The sequence below is a fragment of the Schistocerca cancellata genome, chromosome 2 (genome assembly GCF_023864275.1).
Source record: "Schistocerca cancellata isolate TAMUIC-IGC-003103 chromosome 2, iqSchCanc2.1, whole genome shotgun sequence".
Classification (NCBI taxonomy): Eukaryota; Metazoa; Arthropoda; class Insecta; order Orthoptera; family Acrididae; genus Schistocerca; species Schistocerca cancellata.
Genome location: NC_064627.1, coordinates 1,062,623,342 through 1,062,647,737, shown reverse-complemented (window position 1 = coordinate 1,062,647,737; position 24,396 = coordinate 1,062,623,342). Strand labels below are relative to the sequence as shown.

Here is a 24,396-nt window from a genome sequence, read left to right as displayed (position 1 = left end):
GATCTAGGAAACAAACTGTAAATAGCTATCCTTATTTTCTGCTCCACATTCGTTTTGAACAACAGTTACTCTTTATTACAGTAACTACTGAAAGCCCAGTTTCACACAAATAGGATGTTGTAAACTGATTTAATGTTCACTGATTTTACCACTGATTAGAAGATATTCACCTTTTACTGATACAAAAAATCAGTAGGTTCCATGCTGCTAGTTTATGTCTTCAATGTATTCTTGTATGACAACTAGATAAGATTTTCTTCTTCTAGAGGCAGATGATTCCACGTTAAAAGGTCCAGTTTTGGAGATGGTCCCCACTCACCATCACAGATTTTGCTCAAACTTGATTTTCAAGTTTGCTAACCTATAGCAGCAAGTTTTAATATTTTGTGAGTAGTGGCCTTTTACGTGAAAGGTGCACATGTCTCACAATGACATTTCAAAAATTTTAGCCATATTTGAAGAGGTGTGTTTGCTTGTATGAATGTGTATGAGTTTTTCTTTTCTGAAGAAGGCTTTGGCTGAAAGCTTATATGTAGCAGTCTTTCGGTTGGGCCTGTCTGCAACTCACCAGGTTATTTTTATGGTGAGTAGCAATGTATGCTTTTTAAAATATTATTGATATCCCAATTTGGACTTTTCATTGTACGTCTACTATCTAAAACATGTTTTCTGAATTTATCTTTCAGTTTCACTTTTTATGATGAAAAGTGCATTAAATGTGGTGTGGATGTAAACATTAGGCTATGTTATAGATCTGTTTGTTATTCCAAGCATTATCTGGCATTCACATTCATTGGCTTTGTCGACTCTTATGACCTAAGATGTTGAGTCCCATAGTGCTCAGAGCCATTTTCACAACTGAATTATCACCTTCTAACCTAGCCTAGAGCTTGAGCTGTGCTAAAGATTGGTCTGTCACCACAACCAAGTTTTAAGGGGGATCCAGTACCACACTCTAGCTGCTTCAAGTATCAGAAACATGTTTTTTTTTTCAATAGCCATACAAATCCCACCATGGCTTGGGAACTTTTCCCAGTTTCCCAAGTCTGTTGGTTGCTATTGGGCTGTCAAATGTGGGTTCCTTAAACAGGTTCTGAAGCCTTTATGGAATTCAGCAGAGTTTCCCAAGCCTCATATTTGGACATTTTTATGATTTCCAAGCAACATACTGGCATCCATTAAAAAAACTGCTTTAGTGCTGCAATGATTTAAATTTTTCATCAACTTTAATAATGAATGTTCTGGAAACTGTATTGACAACCCTCTATCGTTGTAGAGGGCACCAATAATGCGTGATAACCTGCTCATCATGGATCCAGCATGTAGCCTTTCAAATTGCTCTGTGAAACAATCTCCAAAGACCATAAGGATGCCTGAAATTTATAAGTGCAACATAACCCCCAAACTAAATTTCACTAACATTGCCAACCTATCAGCTGCTTATCGATTTACCTTCCATTAGGTATGGGGGTGCACTCAATGACTGTGATATGACTTTCAAATGACAGAGCACAGCAATCAGTCATACTTTTGTTTCAGGTTTTGCTAGGAAAATCTAGATTTTGGCTATTGTGTAGCCATTATCAATGCACTATTTCATAGTATCAATGCATGTCCTAGTACATCAGTCTACAGCTGCAAAAGAGGTGTTTGGGTTCTGTTTAATATACATCAAACAAGTAATACCATGAAGTGGGAACTGGTAATACCATTAAGCAGGAATGTATTTTCTCTTCAAAATTATTTTATTCTTTATTTTGTAGCTTTCAAAAATTAACACACTTATAGACACTAACTGCTTTACAACTACACCACAACTGCCTCCCACCAAAATGTAACACATACTCTTAAGTGAACGCGAATAAAGATATATCCTGTACATGTGCAGGGAGAGGGAAGAATGTTGTTGCATCCAACTTATGACGACAACCTATATGGCGTCAAGCAGTCAGGACTTACGAGTGGGCATCCAGGGCTTTCGTTAAATGACAAAACAGGAAAGAAAGAGAATATACTTCAGTGTATGGTATCTAAAGGGCACACGTGGGGACGAAGTTAGCAGGTTTAGGCCAGTCTAGGAGGACGAACAACTAAATAAGTGAGCAACAGAAGGGGAGGCGGTTCATGTAAATTTATGGTGAAGGCCAGTCACAGAGTGCACAGCCAGAGACTCTGCCTTCCAAAAAAGATGTCTGTGCTAGTCAAAGTCAGCATCACAAGAGAGAGACGCAATTGTGTTTTGCACTGCAGAATCCTGCAGAGTCCACACATGTGACCTGTATCCAACACACACTATTAGCTAAAACTGATGGCATGAATTTGCTATCAGTTTCAGCAGAGAGCTCAAGGTGCCTCTTGTCAGCAGCTTTAACCAGACAGAACTGCCTGAATTCTAAAAAGACAGGCAATTTGTGTCGTGTAGGCACAGCTGAAGTTGTTCAGGAAGAAAACTTGTAAAGACTTTGAAATAATTTTTTTAAAACCAAATCCCTAAAATTCCTTGACTGGCTGCCACCCTGTACATTCCATTTCAGAGCACAAATATGTTCACATGATTGATATAACTGATATCCTTAACCAAAGAATTACAATTTGAATAACAAGTCTTCTATTGATTTTACCTTTTGGACATTTATGGAAAACAATATGTATGTTACTGTATCTAACTACAGTATTCTCAACTTCACAAGTGAACAAAACTGTGTGGTGCATTAGAAATACGAAAATAAGTATGTTTCCCATAAACCAGTAATTTTGTCAGCATTGTGTTTCATCCATGTACATTTACATCAAAATTATAGAAAATATACAATTTGCATTTTTTATCTCTTTGGATCATGTTCTAAGTGATAGTATATCAGGTTCTATAATACTTGATGAAAGAAAGAGGTGCGTTCACTGATAGCTGAGTTTTATTTTTTCAGATTTGTCACTTTTTCCGTTAACCCACCATGTTACCACTCTTTTCGTTCCAACACCACCACCACCATGGCTACCATAACATTTCACAAGGCACAGATGCAAGTTGTCATTATTCAGCTTGCCTATGCCAACGCCAAGCAATGCAGGGCCTGCCGCCAAGTGGTGGCACAATGACACATCAGAAGACAGCCCCACCTCAGCACCTGTGCCATCGACAGCCAGTGCCACCTCAAGACATTGAGCAACAAACAAACTTCATTTAACCCTCGAGCAGATCAGACTCTCTTTCATTTGACTATTGTATTGGCTTGTTTGTAACTTGAGCTCTGCTCTTGGGACGAATTGAGGTCATATCCTGAACTTGGCCTGGCTTGGTGCTCTGGTGTTGTATGGATTATCAGAACTGTGTTCACATTGACACGCTTAGAACTTTGTGTGGAATAACAACACAAGTGGCTGTGAGGGTGACTGGACTCACTACATATATTTCTTGCCAATCTGATGACGATGTCTAGTACATCCTTTGAGGTGATTCTTGAAAGTTTGCTGCAGCAGCAGGAAAGCCAGAAAGCCAACATTGTTTGAAATGCAACAGCAGGAATGCACAGCCATGTTAGACACTATGCTGACCAGATCAGCCCATCTGCCTCCCACCCCCCCCCCCCCCTCCCCTCTGCCCTCATGCTGAGTTTACAAATGACTGGGAGGCAGACAAGGCTCTGTCCTACAACCTCTATTATTCCTTCATTACACAGATGATGCAAATGCCTTTATAAAGGCAAGTGAATAAATAAATAAATAATTTGCAGATGACATCAGCATTTTAACAACAGCTGTAAACAAAATGTTTATGAAATCAGCAATAGATACTTCATAGTCTCTGGTTACTAACTGTCCTTAAAATAATAATAATAATAATAAATAAAGAAAAAGCTATCTTTATGAATTTCCTGTGTTCCTCACTTCTACAAAAAATTGATACAATATCATGTCGTAACAATATGTCACTGAAATCGGTTAATAAAAGTAAAGTTCTAGGAATATGGCTATCAAACAATTTAAAATGAGACTGTTATGTGAACACTCTTGAAACAAAGCCCCCAAACTTATGCTCTTCATATACTAAACCAAAATGCAAGCAGGTCAAGAGTGGCTCAGATATATTATGTACACTTCCATTCATTACTTCGGTATGGACCCATAATATTAATTATGGGGAAATGCAGCCACCTGCATCAAAATCTATAGAATGCATAAAAAAGCAGTCAGCGCTACCTGCAGCTTAAAGAAACTGGAAACATGCAGACCATACTTCAGCTGAAAATAATAAGCCTACCACGTCATTCCACATATGTAACCCTGCTTGCAAAAGACAAACTTTAAAACAGAACTGGGGACCTACAACAAAATAAAGATGTCTGCAACCACAACACAAGAACCATCTGTTAATAGCAGATGTGGCAGTTTATAGCACTATTCTGTCCGAAAAGTGTTTCACACATGACTGTTATTTTATTCAACAGCTTACCTAGTGTGATTCTTGAGTTTTCCCTGGAGTAATGAGTATTCCATGAAATTTCAGGACTGCATGTGGATGGCACTGATATCCTGTCACAATATTTCAGCTTAAAACCATTTAGCCATCTTCAGGTGAGTGTGGCAAGATGTCATCCGGTTGCAATTCCGAAATTTCACAGGGTAGCCTACCTAGTAATTTAAAGTAACAGTCGTATAAAAATACCTTTAAACATAACATTATTCCATTTTTGATGAAACAGTGCTTTTACTCATTAAAAGAATTCATGTATTTTTGAATCTGTAATTATGGATATTTCTACCATTTAAATTGTGTTGTAATTAATGATGTTAATTTATGTTGGTCTCTCTCTCTGTTTTGACTTGTCCTATTGTCAGCACATTACTAAAGCATGTAATCACAATGGACCAATAAATGATGCGATGACAATGACGAAGAACAATCAGAAATACGGTATGTATGCAACGGGTGACAACCTAGGGCAAGTGGGTCTGTATCTGGCTGGAGGAGGAATGAAAAATCTTGCGAGAGATCTGGGACACAAAAGCTTGGTAAAGTATGGATACATAGATGAAGCCAGATGCTGTATGAGAGTGTTGAAACAGTTTCAACCTTCATAAGTATGAGAAGACAGATTTTCTGGGTACATCATGAGGATACAGGGCATGTTGACCAAGATGGTGGAAGACATGCTTTATAGGGAACAAATAAATAAAAGACGTCAGAGGGCATTGGAAAACAATTGGAATCGATAAAAATCCATACGGAGCACTGCAGGATAGGAATCCAGTGGAAGGCCATACGTGGTCTAATACTAGAATAAAAATTAAGATCATGGAAGAAGAGAGTACCAGGCTAAGCAAGAGAATGAAGAGATATTGGGAAAAAAAGACGAACTGAAAAGGTCACGCATGATGCTAAGGAGTCGACACGAACAAAAAAGAAATAGAGGGAAATTAACGTTGCATGAGTCATCCGAAATGCGACACTATTTCTGCTGGAAACGATTGGGCCATTTCAGTCAAACAGTGTAAAAGCCTTTACTCTCCTATAAAAATGTCCTTTCAATGTCGCATTAGCGTCCCACTCATGTGTCAGCTTTCCAAATCTAGCCGGTTTGAAAAATATGATTCTACTTGCTTCTTTCTTCCCACAACAATAAGCTCATCGTTGAGTAACCCACACGCAGGTTTCGTCGACTGAACAGCTGCAGCTTGATTTTCCTAAACGAATTTCGTGAATGGCAAAACTAAATCAGGAAACATGCACTCGTGTTTGAAGAAACTGCCCGTATGTCGCGAAACGTGAATGAGCGTGTTCAGTACGAAATTTGTTTTTAAACAAACAATCGCCTAGTATTTGTTGGTTTGATTGACAAAAGTTTACCCTGTCTGCTGGTGTTTCAGTAACGACGTACGGTTCATCATACTTCAAGAGCAACTGTGGCACTGGCTCAAACATTTGTTACGAATAAAAACTCCAGTTCCTTCGAATCACGCACTAGGCCAAAGCCAATTTCAGTCGTCATCTATCACCGCGTCCGCTGTTCAAACAATGGAATGAACATTACAGATAAAACACACTGCGAGTATCGAAAACAAATAGAAATATATGGCGGGGGGGAGAAAAACGAAACAGTTTTCATTTCGTCTCTTACCGTATACTCATCTTCTACAAATTCTCCTTAGATTTCTGTCTCACATCATTAAAAACAATACATGACACAAAGTTGACTTTGCTATTCGTTTACAATACTTAAATAGCCTGCTTCAATCTAAACTGACTGTCAAAAGTTCTGAAGCCTAGTTACAAATTGCATTCAGAAACTTCCAGCAAAGGTCCGGTTCTCCGTCTATGTAAACAATGGAGAAAATTAACTGTAATGAATGGAGGCATGAATTAGCAGAAAAGAGGGGTGTTCAAGTACTAACACGTTTGGATTTGATAGCGAACTTTAACTGGCCTTACACAATTATCGTATCGTTTTAGGTTGCTCTCGCTTTTCAGTCTCACACCACTGGGCAGTGTGAACATCTGTCGAAGTTATATTTTTGTGTAAAATGCTGGAATGTAAAATAAAATCTTGTTAGTACAGAAGATTTTCTATTCCCTGTAACTAAAGGGGTCGGCGGAAGAAAGTTCTAACCCTCAATTTAATAAGCATAGAGACTCATCATGTTATCTGATATGTATTCGTATGTACCACACACATTGGTAACAACAAGTGGTCCCATACGTATCGGTAGGAAGCGCTTGCCTTTTTTTTACATTACTGGGCCTTACTGCACAACTCAATATACGCTCTTGTGCGTTATCACTTTCTCCAACTGTCCAGGACGCTAGGCTACCGCACTTACAAGTGTAAATAGGGCGTAAGAAGTCACATCTACCAGTTACGTAGGCTGCGTAACAGTAATTGTCTGCCGTAATTAAAACGTCGTGGGAACTCTTCCCATCAGAGGTTATAGTTCTTAAATTTATTTATTTATCCTTGTTAAAATCGTTCAAATGGCTCTGAGCACTATGGGACTTAACTTCTGAGGTCATCAGTCGCCTAGAACTTAGAACTAATTAAACCTAACTAACCTAAGGACATCACACACATCCATGCCCGAGGCAGGATTCGAACCTGCGACCGTAGCGGTCTCGCGGTTCCAGACTGAAGCGCGCAGAACCGCACGGCCACTCCGGCCGGCATAGTCCCGTACGTATCGCTCACATAGGGATATTTCAGAGGTAGAATAGTCCCCCATTAGGATTTCCGGGCGGGGACTACTCAAGAGGACGTCGTTATCGGGAGAAAGAAAACTGGCGTTCTACTGATTGGAGCGTGGAATGTCAGATCCCTTAATCGGGATGGAAGGTTAGAAAATTTAAAAAGGGAAATGGATAGATTAAAGCTAGATATAGTGGGAATTAGTGAAGTCCGGTGGCAGGAGGAACAAGACATTTGGTCAGGTGAATACAGGGTTATAAATACAAAATCAAATAGGGGTAATGCAAGAGTAGGTTTAATAATGAATAAAAAAATAGCAGCGTGGGTAAGCTACTATGAACAGTATAGTGAACGCATCATTGTAGCCAAAATAGCGACGAAGCCCACGCCTACAACAGTAGTACAATTATATATGCCAACTAGCTCCGCAGATGACGAAGAGATTGAAGAAATGCATGAGTAAAAAGAAATTATTCAGATAGTGAAGGGAGACGAAAATTTAATAGTCATGGGGGACTGGAATACAATATTAGGAAAAGGAAGAGAAGGAAAAGTAGTAGGTGAATATGGAATGGGGGTAAGGAATGAAAGAGGAAGCCGCCTGGTAGAATTTTGCACAGAGAATAACTTAATCATAGCTAACACTTGGGTTAAGAGTCATGAAAGAATGTTGTATACGTGGAGGCCTGGAGACACTGGAAGGTTTCAGATAGATTATATAATGGTAAGACAGAGATTTAGGAACCAGGTTTTAAATTGTAAGACATTTCCAGGGGCAGATGTGGACTCTGACCACGATCTACTGGTTATGAACTGAAGATTAAAACTGAAGAAACTGCAAAAAGGCGGGAATTTAAGAAGATGGGACCTGGATAAACTGAAAGAACCACAAGTTGTAGAGAGTTTCGGAGAGAGCATTAGGGAACAATAGACAAGAACGGGAGAAAGAAACACAGTAGAAGAAGAATGGGTAGCTTTGAGAGATGAAATATGAAATACTGAAGGCAGCAGAGGATCAACTAGGTAAAATGACATGCGCTGGTAGAAATCCATGGGTAACAGAAGAGATATTGAATTTAATTGATGAAAAGAGAAAATATAAAAATGCAGTAAATGAAGCAGGCAAAAAGGAATATAAACGTCTCAAAAATGGGATCGGTAGGAAGTGCAAAATGACTAAGCAGGGATGGCTCGAGGATAAATGTAAGGATGAAGAGGCATATATCACTAGTGGTAAGATAGATACTGCCTACAGGAGAAAAGAGAACCACTCGTTTAAATATCAAGAGTTCAGATGGAAAACCAGCACTAAGCAAAGAAGGGAAAGCAGAAATGTGGAAGGAATATATAGAGGGTCTATACAAGGGCAATGTACTTGAGGGCAATATTGTGGAGATGGAAGAGGACGTAGATGAAGATGAAATGGGAGATATGACACTGCGTGAAGAGTTTGACAGAACACTGAAAGACCTCAGTCGAAACAAGGCCCCGGGAGTAGACAACATTCCATAGCCTTGGGAGAGCCACCCATGACAAAACTCTATCATCTGGTGAGCAAGATGTATGAGGCAGGCGAAATACCCTCACACCTCAAGAAGAATGTAATAATTCCAATCCCAAAGAAAGCAGGCGTTGACAGGTGTGAAAATTACCGAACTATCAGTTTAATAAGTCACAGCTGCAAAATACTAACACGAATTCTTTACACATGAGTGGAAAAACTGGTAGAAGCCGACCTTGGGGAAGACCAGTGCGGCAATACTGGCCCTACGACTTATCTTAGACGATAGATTAAGGAAAGGCAAACCTACGTTTCTGACATTTGTAGACTTAGAGAAAGTTTTTGACAATGTTGACTGGAATACTCTCTTTCAAAAATCAGAATGTTGCAGGGAAAAATACAGGGAGCGAAAGGCTATTTACAATTTGTACAGAAACCAGATGGCAGTTTTAAGAATCGAGGGTCATGAAAGAGAAGAAGTGGTTGGGAAGGGAGTGAGACAGGGTTATAGCCTATCCCCGATGTTATTCAAATGGGTTCAAATGGCTCTGAGCACTATGGGACTTAACATCTGAGTTCATCAGTCCCCTAGAACTTAGAACTACTTAAACCTAACTAACCTTAGGACACCATGCACATCCATGCCCGAGGCAGGATTCGAACCTGCGATCGTAGCGGTAGCGCGGTTCCAGACTGTAGCGCCTAGAATCGCTCGGCCACACCGGCCTGGCCCGATGTTATTCAATTGAGCAAGCAGTAAAGGAAACAAAAGAAAAGTTTGGAGTAGGAATTAAAAGCCACGGAAAAGAAATAAAAACTTTGAGGTTTGCCGGCGACTTTGTAATTCTGTCAGGGACAGCAAAGGACCTGGAAGAGCAGTTGAACGGAATGGACAGTGTCTTGAAAGGAGGATGTAAGATGAACATCAACAAAAGCAAAACGAAGATAATGGAATGTAGTCGAATTAAATCAGGAGATGCTGAAGGGAATTAGATTAGGAAATGAGACAAAGTAGTAAATGAATTTTTCTATTTGGGGAGCAAAATACTGATAATGGTCAAAATAGAGAGGATATAAAATGTAGACTGGGAATGTCAAGGAAATGTTTCTGAAGAAGAGAAGTTTGTTAACATCGGGTATAGATTTAAGTGTCAGGAAGTCGTTTCCGAAAGTATTTGTGTGGAGTGTAGCCATGTATGAAAGAGAAACATGGACGATAAATAGTTTAGGCAAGAAGAGAATAGAAGCGTTCGAAATGTGGTGCTACAGAAGAATGCTGAAGATTAGATGGGTAGATCACGTAGCTAATGAGGAGGTATTGAATAGAATTGGGGAGAAGAGGAATTTGTGGCACAGCTTGACTAGAAGAAGGCATCGGTTGGTAGGAAATGTTGTGAGGCATCAAGGGACCATCAATTTAGTATTGGAGGGCAGCGTGGAGGGTAAAAATCGTAGAGGGAGACCCAGAGATCAATACACTAAGCAGATTGAGAAGGATGTTGGTTGCAGTAGGTACTTGGAGATGAAGAACCTGTTGTTGCCGTCGTGTGACTAGGGCCTCCCGTCGGGTAGACCGTTCGCCGGGTGCAAGTCTTTCGATTTGACGCCCCTGCGGTGACTTGCGCGTCGATGGGAATGAAATGATGATGATTAGGACAACACAACACCCAGTCCCTGAGCGGAGAAAGTCTCCGACCAAGCCGGGAATCGAACCCAGGTCGTTCGGATTGACATTCTGTCGCGCTGACCACTCAGCTACCGGGGGCGGACATGAAGAACCTTACACAGGATAGAATAGCATGCTGCATCAAACCAGTCACTGGACTGAAGACCACAACAACAACAACAACAACAACAACAACAGGCGAGAACTGAAAAATGACGCTCCCTCTTTTTTTACTACGATCGGTCTCCCCGATATCCCCCACCTCCACCACCACAAACATCCAACGGCACAACAGTGCAACTCTCATATTACACTCTTCATCTTTAAAGTCCGCCTGCTTAACTGAGTGGTAACGTGCTTATCTCCCATGCAGAGGGCTCGGGTTCGATTCCCGGCTGGTTGGACTGGCTGTTGTGTTGTCCTCATCATCATTTCATCCTCATCAGCAGCGCGCAAGTCGCCCATTGTGGCGTCGATTGAAATAAGACTTGCACTCGGCGGCCGAACTTCCCCGGATGGGGCCTCCTGGCCAACAATACCACACGCCCATTTCAATTTTTTAATCATTAAACTAATGTAACCACACGTAATGTATTCATTTTCTGGGGACAGTCCTGAATTTTCATGCTTTGCCCACAAGTCCTTTAAAACTAACTGAGGACAATAAACGTCCTGAATTTATTATTTTTTGCCCTCAATTTTCGAAATTTCCCAAAATAATTGAAAGGCGAAGAATGCGCTGAACATTTTAAACTATACCTCAACTGAATATAGCAGTACAGCCAAATTCGGCATCAATCACTAATTTTATTTAATTGCAAGAAAATGGACTGCAGAGACAAAAGCAGAAAGAGGGGCTTATGGAGGTATGGTACCCCAGCATGGTAGCAAGCCAGCGCATGTGCGAAGGTTTTGATATACAGGGTTATTACAAATGATTGAAGCGGTTTCACAGCTCTACAATAACTTTATTATTTGAGATATTTTCACAATGCTTTGCACACACATACAAAAACTCAAAAAGTTTTTTTAGGCATTCACAAATGTTCGATATGTGCCCCTTTAGTGATTCGGCGGACATCAAGCCGATAATCAAGTTCCTCCCACACTCGGCGCAGCATGTCCCCATCAATGAGTTCGAAAGCATCGTTGATGCGAGCTCGCAGTTCTGGCACGTTTCTTGGTAGAGGAGGTTTAAACACTGAATCTTTCACATAACCCCACAGAAACAAATCGCATGGGGTTAAGTCGGGAGAGCGTGGAGGCCATGACACGAAATGCTGATCATGATCTCCACCACGACCGATCCATCGGTTTTCCAATCTCCTGTTTAAGAAATGCCGAACATCATGATGGAAGTGCGGTGGAGCACCATCCTGTTGAAAGATGAAGTCGGCGCTGTCGGTCTCCAGTTGTGGCATGAGCCAATTTTCCGCGGGCTACGCGTGAAACTTGCCCGCACGCGTTCAACCGTTTCTTCGCTCACTGCAGGCCGACCCGTTGATTTCCCCTTACAGAGGCATCCAGAAGCTTTAAACTGCGCATACCATCGCCGAATGGAGTTAGCAGTTGGTGGATCTTTGTTGAACTTCGTCCTGAAGTGTCGTTGCACTGTTATGACTGACTGATGTGAGTGCATTTCAAGCACGACACACGCTTTCTCGGTTCCTGTCGCCATTTTGTCTCACTGCGCTCTCGAGCGCTCTGACAGCAGAAACCTGAAGTGCGGCTTCAGCCGAACAAAACTTTATGAGTTTTTCTACGTATCTGTAGTGTGTCGTGACCATATGTCAATGGATGGAGCTACAGTGAATTTATGAAATCGCTTCAATAATTTGTAATAGCCCTGTAGTTAGAGGCAATGTGCTTACTTTCGTCAGAGTAGATACTGACTTGTTAAGTACCTGTTTCATATGCCTTTGAAAACTATTCGGTGTTCTAATTTTTCCTCTTTCTCATTTTTGCGCCTCATTCACTCAAATTTTTCCCTGTTTGATTTGAAATTAATTTTTTACGCTCTTTGCAGCTCCTAAAATTTTGCCATTCTAGGCGGCTGCCTAGTCTTGCCTAATGGCAGAAACGGCCCTGCGCTTTACAACAACATTCAGTTCAAGTACAAGTGCCGACCAATGCAACAAACACGAACGGGCATTGCCCGGTTCTTCCGTGTCGGTTCCACCCCTGTTCCCGAAGACCTGCTGCCATTTATAAATTACAGATTTTCCAACCTGAGCATGCTGCATTGTGGTTTCAAATTTCTGACCTCGTTTTACAAAGCCATGGCATTGTGGAAGACGCTCCCAAATTTGTGGCCATATTCAGTAATACTGCAAATTATGTGCATGTTCTCAGCCCCACTGGCTATTAACAAATTCGAAGCTGCAAAATCGGTGCTACTTCAACGGCTTGGCAAGACTCCTGAACAACAGCTGCGTCAGGTTATCTACAGAGAAAGAATTGGTAACAAAACACCCTCTCAATTATGGCGGCGACTGCCAGAGGCTGTCTCTTCGAGCACCAGACCGGACAACACTCCTCGGTCAGTCTGGTTACTCCAACTACACTCATTAACTCAGTGTGCATTGATCTCAAAGGAACACGGATAGAAGGACAGCAATCTGTGCTTAGCTGATAGACTTTATGCTACCTCACAATAATGACAAGGAGCAGACGAGAGGAATTATAACGTTCCCCGCGAAAATTTACCGGCCATACGGGGCTCTCGACAGACACGCAGAGACACTGACAAGGGATCCTCCCCATCGCACCCCCTCAGATTTAGTTATAAGTTGGCACAGTAGATAAGTCTTGAAAAACTGAACACAGATCAATCGAGAAAACAGGAAGAAGTTGTGTGGAACTATGAAAAAAATAAGCAAAATATACAAACTGAGTAGTCCATGGACAGTATAGGCAATATCAATGACGATCTGAGCACAGGAGCGCCGTGGTCCCGTGGTTAGCGTGAGCAGTTGCAGAGCGAGAGGTCCTAGGTTCAAGTCTTCCCGCGAGCGAAAAGTCTGCTTACTTTATTTTTGCAAGGTTATGATCTGTCCGTTCGTTCATTGACGTCTCTGTTCACTGTAATAAGTTTAGTGTCTGTGTTTTGCGACCGCACCGCAAAACCGTGCGATTAGTAGACGAAAGGACGTGCCTCTCCAATGGCAACCGAAAACATTTGATCGCAAGGTCATAGGTCAACCGATTCCTCCACAGGAAAACGCGTCTGATATATTCTATACGACACTGGTGACGGCACGTGCGACACATGACAGGAATATGTTGTCGACCCACCTAACTTGTACACTTGGCGAATGGGTAAAAAGATTCTTCTACCTTGCCCGATTTAGATTTTCTTGTGGATGTGATAATCACTCCCAAAAAAGTGATGAAAACATAAGAGTTTGTCACATAAACTGCAACAAATGAATGCAACAGTTTCCCAGTCGCACAGTTTTCCCTGTGCTCTGTCAAAACAAATGTTTTTAACGTTTTCAAATTTTTCCGTGTGTAGACCGTCAAATCCTGCATATGCCCAAGCAAATCTGAACATGTCCTGGAATTTTGGAGAGCGAAGATGATTATGTGTGAGTGCCTGAACTTTGATAATTGTCTGAAAATAAAAAAAATAAACTTTCCGCTCGAGGGAAGACTTGACCCAAGGACCTCTCGTTCCGCAGCTGCTCACGCTAACCACGAGACCACGGCGCTCTTCAGCTCACAATTTCCTTGATGTTGCTTATTTCAGATGGACTACTCAGTTTGTATATTTTTCTTATTTTTTTCATAGTTCCACACAACTTCTTCCTGTTTTCTCGATTGATCTGTGTTCAGTTTTTCAAGGCCTATCCACTGTGCCAACTTATAACTAAATCTGAGGGGGGTACGATGGGGAGGTTCCCTTGTGAGCCCCGAGCACTCATGAACACTGCCAACAGCGTCTCACTGACTTGCAGTCAGCTGGGGAGATCACGCCCTCAGCGGATGACAACTTTTCATGCGTCGATGAGATGGCGCAAAAACAGTGGTGCGGGTTTCATACCTCTTTTGGAGAGAGAGCGCCCAACTGCTCACAACCATGCTACTTCCCAAAACTGTAGAAGTGGCCCATGATAGACGGTATAATCACCTGAGGATTGGGAGCAACGGCCAAACCAGTTTGAGCAGACCAGCAGGAGCGGATACAAGGCTTTACATGTGGGGCTACACCTGTCAGAGACTCTTCCTAATTGACACCAGCTCCACAGTGAGCACCATATCTGCTCATTTATTTAAATCAATGATTGAAATGTCGGACGCACAATTATGCGCTGTTAACAACACCCCTGTCAAAACATTTCGGAACTGTGAAACAGAAAGCAGACATAGGGCTGCATGAGACATTTATGCAATTCATTATAGCGAACGTGTGTAACTCAGTACTTCCTGCGAAAATTACACCTTTCCCCCACCTTGACAGAGGGATTTCTTCAATAGGCAATTAGTGGAGAATCCGTGCAATGGCACATTTGTTTCCACACTGACAAGCGAATCTATTACTACCCTTCGCAACACACAACACGAACTGGAACACGACCTCCAGGACATGACCATGAAATACGAGGAAATTGAAAGAGAGATAGTTTCTATGTTCACTGAGAACTCTGTCTTGAGAGAAAAATGACATCTGTTAGAGACGGACCTTGACAACAAAAGAGCTCATCTCACACAAACAACCCCAGCAGCACCTTTATCAGCTTCATCTACACCAGAAGTATCAGCCAGTTTTTCAGTATCTGCAGCATCAGCAGCAACAACAACAGCAGCATCCATCGCTGACTCCACAATAACAGAATTCATAAAAGGCGACCCAAACTTCACCAAATACTCAAGTGAGTGCAGTTACAACACTCCCAGTATGCATACTACCCCCTACATTGACACCTCTACCGTTGATGCGCGTGAGCAAACTAACCATTGTGGAGTGATTCACGACACTGTTCATAGAATCAGTACCACACCAAGAACACCAGTACAATACAAAGTGCAGCACCTGGCGTTGGACAGACTACTTGCTACCAAAAATATAGCAGATGAGATGGTACAGGCTGATATTGTCAGGCCATCAGAGAGTTCATGGGCGTCACCCATTCACTTTGTGACAAACAAAGACGGTTCTTATAGACTTTGCGGAGACTATCATTCGCTGAACACATGGACGATACTGGATCGGTAGCCAGTTCCGAAGATACAGGCCTCTTCACAATTTTTGGCTGGCGCTACCACCTTCAGCGTTTTAGACTTCAAAAAGGCGCATTTACAGTTTCCCATGGCAAGTGAAGATGTACCCAAAACTGTCATAATAACACTGTTTGAATTATATGAATTTCTCTTCATGTCATATAGTTTAAAAAAAGGCTGCCCAGACAGGGTAGTGTTTTGTAAACAAGATGCTACTACAGTTCCCCTTCTACTGTTCGTATCTTGTCGGCATCTTGGTCTACTTATCATCATGCCCAGAGCGTGAGATACATCTCAGACGAATTTTCGACGTTCTGAAAAAGCATCGTGTTGTGATAAATAACAACAAACGTAGCCTCAGACTGAAAGAGGTTACATTCCTTGGTTACTCCGTCAATCAGGCCAGAATTTGCCCTATACCAGGAAGGATCGAACTACGAGGTGCATTCAAGTTCTAAGGCCTCCGATTTTTTTTCTCCAGACTAGAAAGAGATAGAAACATGCGCATTGTTTTAAAATGAGGCCGCATTCATTGTCAATACGTCCCAGAGATGGCAGCACCGTATGGCAGATGGAATTTTACTGCCAGCGGCGAGAATGAGAACTGTTTTAAATACTTAAAATGGCGACGTTTTCCTTACTTGAACAGTGTGCAATCATTAGTTTTCTGAATTTGCGTGGTGTGAAACCAATTGAAATTCATCGATAGTTGAAGGAGACATGTGGTGATGGAGTTATGGATGTGTCGAAAGTGCGCTCGTGGGTGCAACAGTTTAATGAAAGCAGAACATCGTGTGACAACAAACCGAAACAACCTCGGGCTCGCACAAGCCGGTCTGACGACATGATCGAGAAAGTGGAGAGAATTGTTTTGGGGGATCGCCGATTTACTGTTGAACAGATCGCCTCCAGAGTTGGCATTTCTGTGGTTCTGTGCACACAATCCTGCATGATGACCTGAAAATGCGAAAAGTGTCGTCCAGGTGGGTGCCACAAATGCTGTCGGACGACCACATGGCTGCCCGTGTGGCATGTTGCCAAGCAATGTTGACGCACAACGATAGCATGAATGGGACTTTCTTTTCGTCGGTTGTGACAATGGATGAGACGTGGATTCCATTTTTCAATCCAGAAACAAAGCGCCAGTCAGCTCAATGGAAGCACACAGATTCACCGACACCAAAAAAATTTCGGGTAACCGCCAGTGCTGAAAAAATGATGGTGTCCATGTTCTGGGACAGCGAGGGCGTAATCCTTACCCACTGCGTTCCAAAGGGCATTACGGTAACAGGTCCATCCTACGAAAATGTTTTGAAGAACAAACTCCTTCCTGCACTGCAACAAAAACGTCCGGGAAGGGCTGCGCGTGTGCTGTTTCACCAAGACAACGCACCCGCACATCGAGCTAACGTTACGCAACAGTTTCTTCGTGGTAACAACTTTGAAGTGATTCCTCATGCTCCCTACTCACCTGACCTGGCTCCTAGTGACTTTTGGCTTTTTCCAACAATGAAAGACACTCTCCGTGGCCGCACATTCACCAGCCGTGCTGCTATTGCCTCAGCGATTTTCCAGTGGTGAAAACAGACTCCTAAAGAAGCCTTCGCCGCTGCCATGGAATCATGGCGTCAGCGTTGTGAAAAATGTGTACGTCTGCAGGGCGATTAAGTCGAGAAGTAACGCCAGTTTCATCGATTTCGGGTGAGTAGTTAATTAGAAAAAAAATCGGAGGGCTTGGAACTTGAATGCACCTCGTATTACGCTCACTCCCGTGTCCAAGCAACTATCTGGAATTAAGAAGATTCCCTGGAGATATTAACTTTTAAATAGGCCATTTGCCCCAAGACGCGGTGATAAAAGTTGCACTTACGAAGGCACTAGCGGGAAAAAATAAGCACATCAAAACGGCAAAAAGTATTCGACAACATCAAACTATGTCCGCAATAAGCTGTCACCTTGGCTCACCCTATCAAGTACACTCCCTTGTCAGTCACGGTTGATGCCTGCAAAACAGCATTTGGGGCTGTCCAGCAACAACTGGTAAGCAGGAAACAGCAGCGTTACTTTTTTTCTCTGACACTTACTCCGCACAACGCAAATGGTCTGCATTTGGCCGGGAGCTATTGGCTATTTACGAGGTTGTGCGGCACTTGAAAGTGGAGGTGGAGGGAAGCCATTTACTATTTATACTGACCAACATCAACTAGCAGATGCCATAAAAAGTCAGAGTAATGACTGCCCTCTTAAACACAATCACCACCTACAATAAATCAGCCAATCAAGGGTGCCACTAAGGCGGACTACACTCCTGGAAATTGAAATAAGAACACCGTGAATTCATTGTCCCAGGAAGGGGAAACGTTATTGACACATTCCTGGGGTCAGATACATCACATGATCACACTGACAGAACCACAGGCACATAGACACAGGCAACAGAGCATGCACAATGTCGGCACTAGTACAGTATATATCCACCTTTCGCAGCAATGCAGGCTGCTATTCTCCCATGGAGACGATCGTAGAGATGCTGGATGTAGTCCTGTGGAACGGCTTGCCATGCCATTTCCACCTGGCGCCTCAGTTGGACCAGCGTTCGTGCTGGACGTGCAGACCGCGTGAGACGACGCTTCATCCAGTCCCAAACATGCTCAATGGGGGGACAGATCCGGAGATCTTGCTAGCCAGGGTAGTTGACTTACACCTTCTAGAGCACGTTGGGTGGCACGGGATACATGCGGACGTGCATTGTCCTGTTGGAACAGCAAGTTCCCTTGCCGGTCTAGGAGTGGTAGAACGATGGGTTCGATGACGGTTTGGATGTACCGTGCACTATTCAGTGTCCCCTAGACGATCACCAGTGGTGTACGGCCAGTGTAGGAGATCGCTCCCCACACCATGATGCCGGGTGTTGGCCCTGTGTGCCTTGGTCGTATGCAGTCCTGATTGTGGCGCTCACCTGCACGGCGCCAAACACGCATACGACCATCATTGGCACCAAGGCAGAAGCGACTCTCATCGCTGAAGACGACACGTCTCCATTCGTCCCTCCATTCACGCCTGTCGCGACACCACTGGAGGCGGGCTGCACGATGTTGGGGCGTGAGCGGAAGACGGCCTAACGGTGTGCGGGACCGTAGCCCAGCTTCATGGAGACGGTTGCGAATGGTCCTCGCCGATACCCCAGGAGCAACAGTGTCCCTAATTTGCTGGGAAGTGGCGGTGCGGTCCCCTACGGCACTGCGTAGGATCCTACGGTCTTGGCGTGCATCCGCGCGTCGCTGCGGTCCGGTCCCAGGTCGACGGGCACGTGCACCTTCCGCCGACCACTGGTGACAACATCAATGTACTGTGGAGACCTCACGCCCCACGTGTTGAGCAATTCGGCGGTACGTCCACCCGGCCTCCCGCATGCCCACTATACGCCCTCGCTGAAAGTCCGTCAACTGCACATACGGGTCACGTCCACGCTGTCGCGGCATGCTACCAGTGTTAAAGACTGCGATGGAGCTCCGTATGCCACGGCAAACTGGCTGACACTGACGGCGGCGGTGCACAAATGCTGCGCAGCTAGCGCCATTCGACGGCCAACACCGCGGTTCCTGGTGTGTCCGCTGTGCCGTGCGTGTGATCATTGCTTGTACAGCCCTCTCGCAGTGTCCGGAGCAAGTATGGTGGGTCTGACACACCGGTGTCAATGTGTTCTTTTTTCCATTTCCAGGAGTGTACTTTGTAAACGCTTTTTCTACGAATATAAACTATGACGGCCTCGCTTCAGCTCAAGAACATGAATTGTAAATCCGCTTGCTACTGCAGGATCAATCGACTGGTTTGATTTTCGAACGTCACCCTCTCCCCAGATCTGAGAAACAGATAGTCACAAACTGTGTTGTATGACCACAAGTGAAACATGACTGCAAACCGTGGACACTGTGTATCATGTATCAATACTACTTTACTGGCATACTGCAGTTGGTAACAGAATTGCAAGTTTCCAGCATTGGTCAGATGGGATCTGGCGGACCCAGTGATGTGTGCCCGCTGATCCATGCCTCCAGTAGCTGCATACCATGAGCATCCTCTGCATCCGCGATAAAGGATGTCTGACGGCACTTAATACGTGGGACTCTTCCTTGTCAACATTGTGATAGCTAGACTCTGTTTCTTGTTGCATACTTGTAATGAGTCTTCGTTCGCTTGGAGAAACACAAATCAAGTAAATCTTCTGGTTGTTGTCTCAACTTGTTTGCTAATCATTTCTGCTCCTGTCCAGCTTTCCTACAACGTCAGTTGTCGCACCACTCTGTAGCCCGCCTCTTCTTAATACTGTGTGCGAAGTCCCAAACAACAAACCTAGCGACAGGAACTACTACCTATGTGTGGCCATCTTAAAGTCTTCGATTGCTTCCTTCGTGTTCTGTAATCTTTTTGCTTGGTTCTAGCTGTTCTTGCTTGTTTTTTTTTCGGTTGCTTATCTTAAGTGTCCCCAGTGTTTTCCTTGCAAGTGCTCTTTATGTTCTAGGTGCCGCGGTTGCTGCTTTTGCACCCCTTTTTGCTCTCTTTGTGCTGTTTTTCGTTTTCACTGTTTGTATTTGTGCATTACTTAGCCACTAATGGCTACTCAGCCGCAGTCGCCTGCTGCGCTGTCTGCAAGTGATCTAACTCAGTTTATTCAGTTTCAGAGTCAACAAATAGCGCAACTGCTTGAGGTGATGAATCGCTCATGGCGGCGCAGATGACTTCACACAAGATGCCGGACTCAACGGCAGCGCCACCGCTTGCACCACCTGCATATGTGCTACCACTTCGTGGGTTTGACGAAAATGGTTCAAATGGCTCTGAGCATTATGGGACTTAACATCTGAGGTCATCAGTCCCCTAGAACTTAGAACTACTTAAACCTAACTAACCTAAGGACATCACACACATCCATGCCCGAGGCAGGATTCGAACCTACGACCGTAGCGGTCGCACGGTTCCAGACTGAAGCGCCTAGAACCGCTCGGCCGCACCGGTCGGCTAAGTGGTAACATTCTTATTTCTTGGGCTAGGCGGGAGTGCTTTCTTATCGGTTATGCGCCAAACTTTATCCACCTCCCGCCCTGAACTCGTACCGTACAAGGACCTATTGCAGGCACTCACAAAGTGTTATATGGACAGGGAACAAGGGATGGCTGCCCGTTAAAAGTTTTTTAGATTGCGTAAACAAGGACAGGCATACTGCCTTTGGGTGACTGAGTTGCAAGGCTTTATTACACAGTGTAGATTCAAATGTGTATGTGACAAGTACTACAGTGATACAGTGGTTCGTGATGCCATCAAGGACTATGTAGCTGAGTTTTGAATTCGGGAACAGATTCTTAAAAATCCGGACCCTTCCTTGCAACAGGTTCTGCAGATTCTAGACTATCAGGATTCCGGCGAAAGTGCAACTGACAGTTTTGAGGTAACGCCTGTTTCTTTTGTACAAAAACACGCCTCACAGCAACACCGACTGAAAGGAAGGCCTCGGCGCTTGTTGGTGACGTCACGTCAGCTAGGCACGGCGAACGCCAGATCTGTTGCAGGCAGAAACGCCTGGGCGTGATTATCACTATAGACAAAATGTTTGGTATTGTTTTGGATTCTGCAGTTTTATTTAGATGAAAGATTTTCTTACTATCGTAAAGCTACAAATGAAGATCATAGTTCTGTATTACTGAATTCTGTCGAAACAAACGTAGATCAATATGAGAAGATGCTTTGCCCCATTGCAAGCTTCGGAAATTTTACATTCAAGTAACTATATTTACTTGATCCATTTTGTTATCGAAACTTACCCCAAACCCCCTTACAATGAACTCGTTTCTTTTATTTATTTATTTATTTTCGTTTGACATCGTCACTGGAAATGTGAACTAATTTACATGTGTAAATGTTCAACTGTTGCCAGTCATTAGATTACAGTCGTTTTCAACGAAAGGAATTCTAAACAGGAAACAAAATAGCTTCATAGATCGAAAATACTGCTGAGCTTAAACTTTTTTAAACATGCACATTAGAAAAGATAAATATTCCCCTCTTGCAACTGAAAGGAGAAACTTTATAAGATAAAAAAAAGTTATTTGATAAAACAACTATCTCTCTTTTGCCTCTTCTTCTGTCTCCCACCCCCTCCCCCAACGCGTACAATCGCAAGATATTTCATTAACATTCAGTGCTCCTCACCCCATAGTCAACCAAGATACCTAAAGAAGAGTACCAATATGTTCACAGTTTCTTGTAAAAGCAACCCAGTACAAACGTAACTTCCTCTGATTTACAAATAAGGTAAAGAAGCACGAATTATGTTGCTGCTGGACCATGAAGTTGTTTTTGTATGTCAATCCTTAAAACAGGTGGAAATTTAAGTTCAGGAGTACACTATTTGTTAAGAAGTGTAATGAATTGCACAGTTAATTGATTGCAGAAATCCCTCGGAACAATGTGTGTTGGTCAACTGCAGCCAATAGTTTCACATTTTCCTGTGTGAGAGTGGGAGACACCACCATTATGAGTACGCCTGCAACAGACCTGGCGTTCGCCGTACCTAGCTGACGTGACGTCACGAACAAGCGCCGAGGCCTTCCTTCGAGTCGGCGCTGCTCACAGGCGGCTCGCAAACAGCGGCTCGGCACGCCACAGTCAGAGCACTCACGTCAACACGTGTCGCATTCGGCACGAAGTGTGAAGTCGTGCCCTTCACTGTAATCGCCGATCTTGACCCTCGCGTGAAGCGACGCAAGGCAATCCCTTCTGTTCCTACTTCACGTAAGTCACAATCAGTGTGTAGTGCGTTTTCAAAGCCCCACTGCGTCGTCAATGCGAAATAACAATGCAATAGTCGTTCAGGAAAGGCTTCCAACTAATCTGCAGTGCAACGTGAGGACAACAATCTTTTTGTGTCTCTTACTATTGCACGACGATCAGTCCGTTCGCAACTCGACACGGGCGCTTCTGTGACTTTGCTCAACCGTTGCACTTACGAATTGCTTGACTTTGCCTAATCCCTCAGAAAACAAACCCTGAAATTCCGCACACAACTTAGCAACACTTTCCCCAGAATCAAAAGAAGAAACAGAAAGTTCTTTGCCCTGGATGCTTAATCTAAACAAATCAAAAGAGACTAGAGCGCATCGCGCCATGCGTTGACAGCGTGTAACGTCCAAGACTTTCCTGTCTTAGGCACTTGTAGCCTTCTGCAGCTTTCCAAAATTTGAGAAAGACAGTGACATGTATAGTGCTTTCTTCCTCAGAGAGTGTTAATATTTTTGCTCTAGTCTCTTTTGATTTGTATGAATTAAGCATTCAGAGCAAAATACTTTCTGTTTCTTCTTTTGATTCTGGGGAAAGTGTTGCTAAGTTGTCTGCGGAATTTCAGGGTTTGTTTTCTGAGGGATTAGGCAAAGCCACACAAGTACAAGTCCTAGGAAGTTCTGGTCTTACGTTAAATCAGTAAGTGGCTCGAAACAGCATATCCAGACACTCCGGGATGATGAAGGCATTGAAACAGAGGATGACACGCGTAAAGCTGAAATACTAAACACCTTTTACCAAAGCTGTTTCACAGAGGAGGACCGCACTGCAGTTCCTTCTCTAAATCCTCGCACAAACGAAAAAATGGCTGACATCGAAATAAGTGTCCAAGGAATAGAAAAGCAACTGGAATCACTCAACAGAGGAAAGTCCACTGGACCTGACGGGATACCAATTCGATTCTACACAGAGTACGCGAAAGAACTTGCCCCCCTTCTAACGGCCGTGTACCGCAAGTCTCTAGAGGAACGGAAGGTTCCAAATGATTGGAAAAGAGCACAGGTAGTCCCAGTCTTCTAGAAGGGTCGTCGAGCAGATGCGCAAAGCTATAGACCTATATCTCTGACGTCGATCTGTTGTAGAATTTTAGAACATGTTTTTTGCTCGAGTATCATGTCGTTTTTGGAAACCCAGAATCTACTATGTAGGAATCAACATGGACTCCGGAAACAGCGATCGTGTGAGACCCAACTCGCTTTATTTGTTCATGAGACCCAGAAAATATTAGATACAGGCTCCCAGGTAGATGCTATTTTTCTTGACTTCCGGAAGGCGTTCGATACAGTTCCGCACTGTCGCCTGATAAACAAAGTAAGAGCCTACGGAATATCAGACCAGCTGTGTTGCTGGATTGAAGAGTTTTTAGCAAACAGAACACAGCATGTTGTTATCAACGAAGAGACGTCTACAGACGTTAAAGTAACCTCTGGCGTGCCACAGGGGAGTGTTATGGGACCATTGCTTTTCACAATATATATAAATGACCTAGTAGATAGTGTCGGAAGTTCCATGCGGCCTTTCGCGGATGATGCTGTAATATACAGAGAAGTTGCAGCATTAGAAAATTGTAGCGAAATGCAGGAAGATCTGCAGCGGATAGGCACTTGGTGCAGGGAGTGGCAACTGACCCTTAACATAGACAAATTAATGTATTGCGAATACATAGAAAGAAGGATCCTTTATTGTATGATTATATGATAGCGGAACAAACACTGGTAGCAGTTACTTCTGTAAAATATCTGGGAGTATGCGTGCGGAACGATTTGAAGTGGAATGATCATATAAAATTAATTGTTGGTAAGGCGGGTATCAGGTGGAGATTCATTGGGGGAGTCCTTAGAAAATGTAGTCCATCAACAAAGGAGGTAGCTTACAAAACACTCGTTCGACCTATACTTGAGTATTGCTCATCAGTGTGGGATCCGTACCAGATCGGGTTGACGGAGGAGATAGAGAAGATCCAAAGAAGAGCGGCGCGTTTTGTCACAGGGTTATTTGGT

General features: G+C 43.4%; 1 protein-coding gene across 1 annotated transcript in view; it reads right to left on the bottom strand.

Annotated features, from left to right (window-relative positions):
• LOC126149548 (33 kDa inner dynein arm light chain, axonemal-like) overlaps positions 1 to 5,957 on the bottom strand; it is a 126,622-nt gene extending 120,665 nt beyond the window's left edge. The window contains exon 1 of the mRNA XM_049915821.1: positions 5,846 to 5,957. Within this exon, the coding sequence (XP_049771778.1) occupies positions 5,846 to 5,920 (75 nt within the window). The 5' untranslated portion in view covers positions 5,921 to 5,957. The remainder of the gene's footprint in view (positions 1 to 5,845) is intronic.
• Positions 5,958 to 24,396: the final 18,439 nt, after the last annotated feature.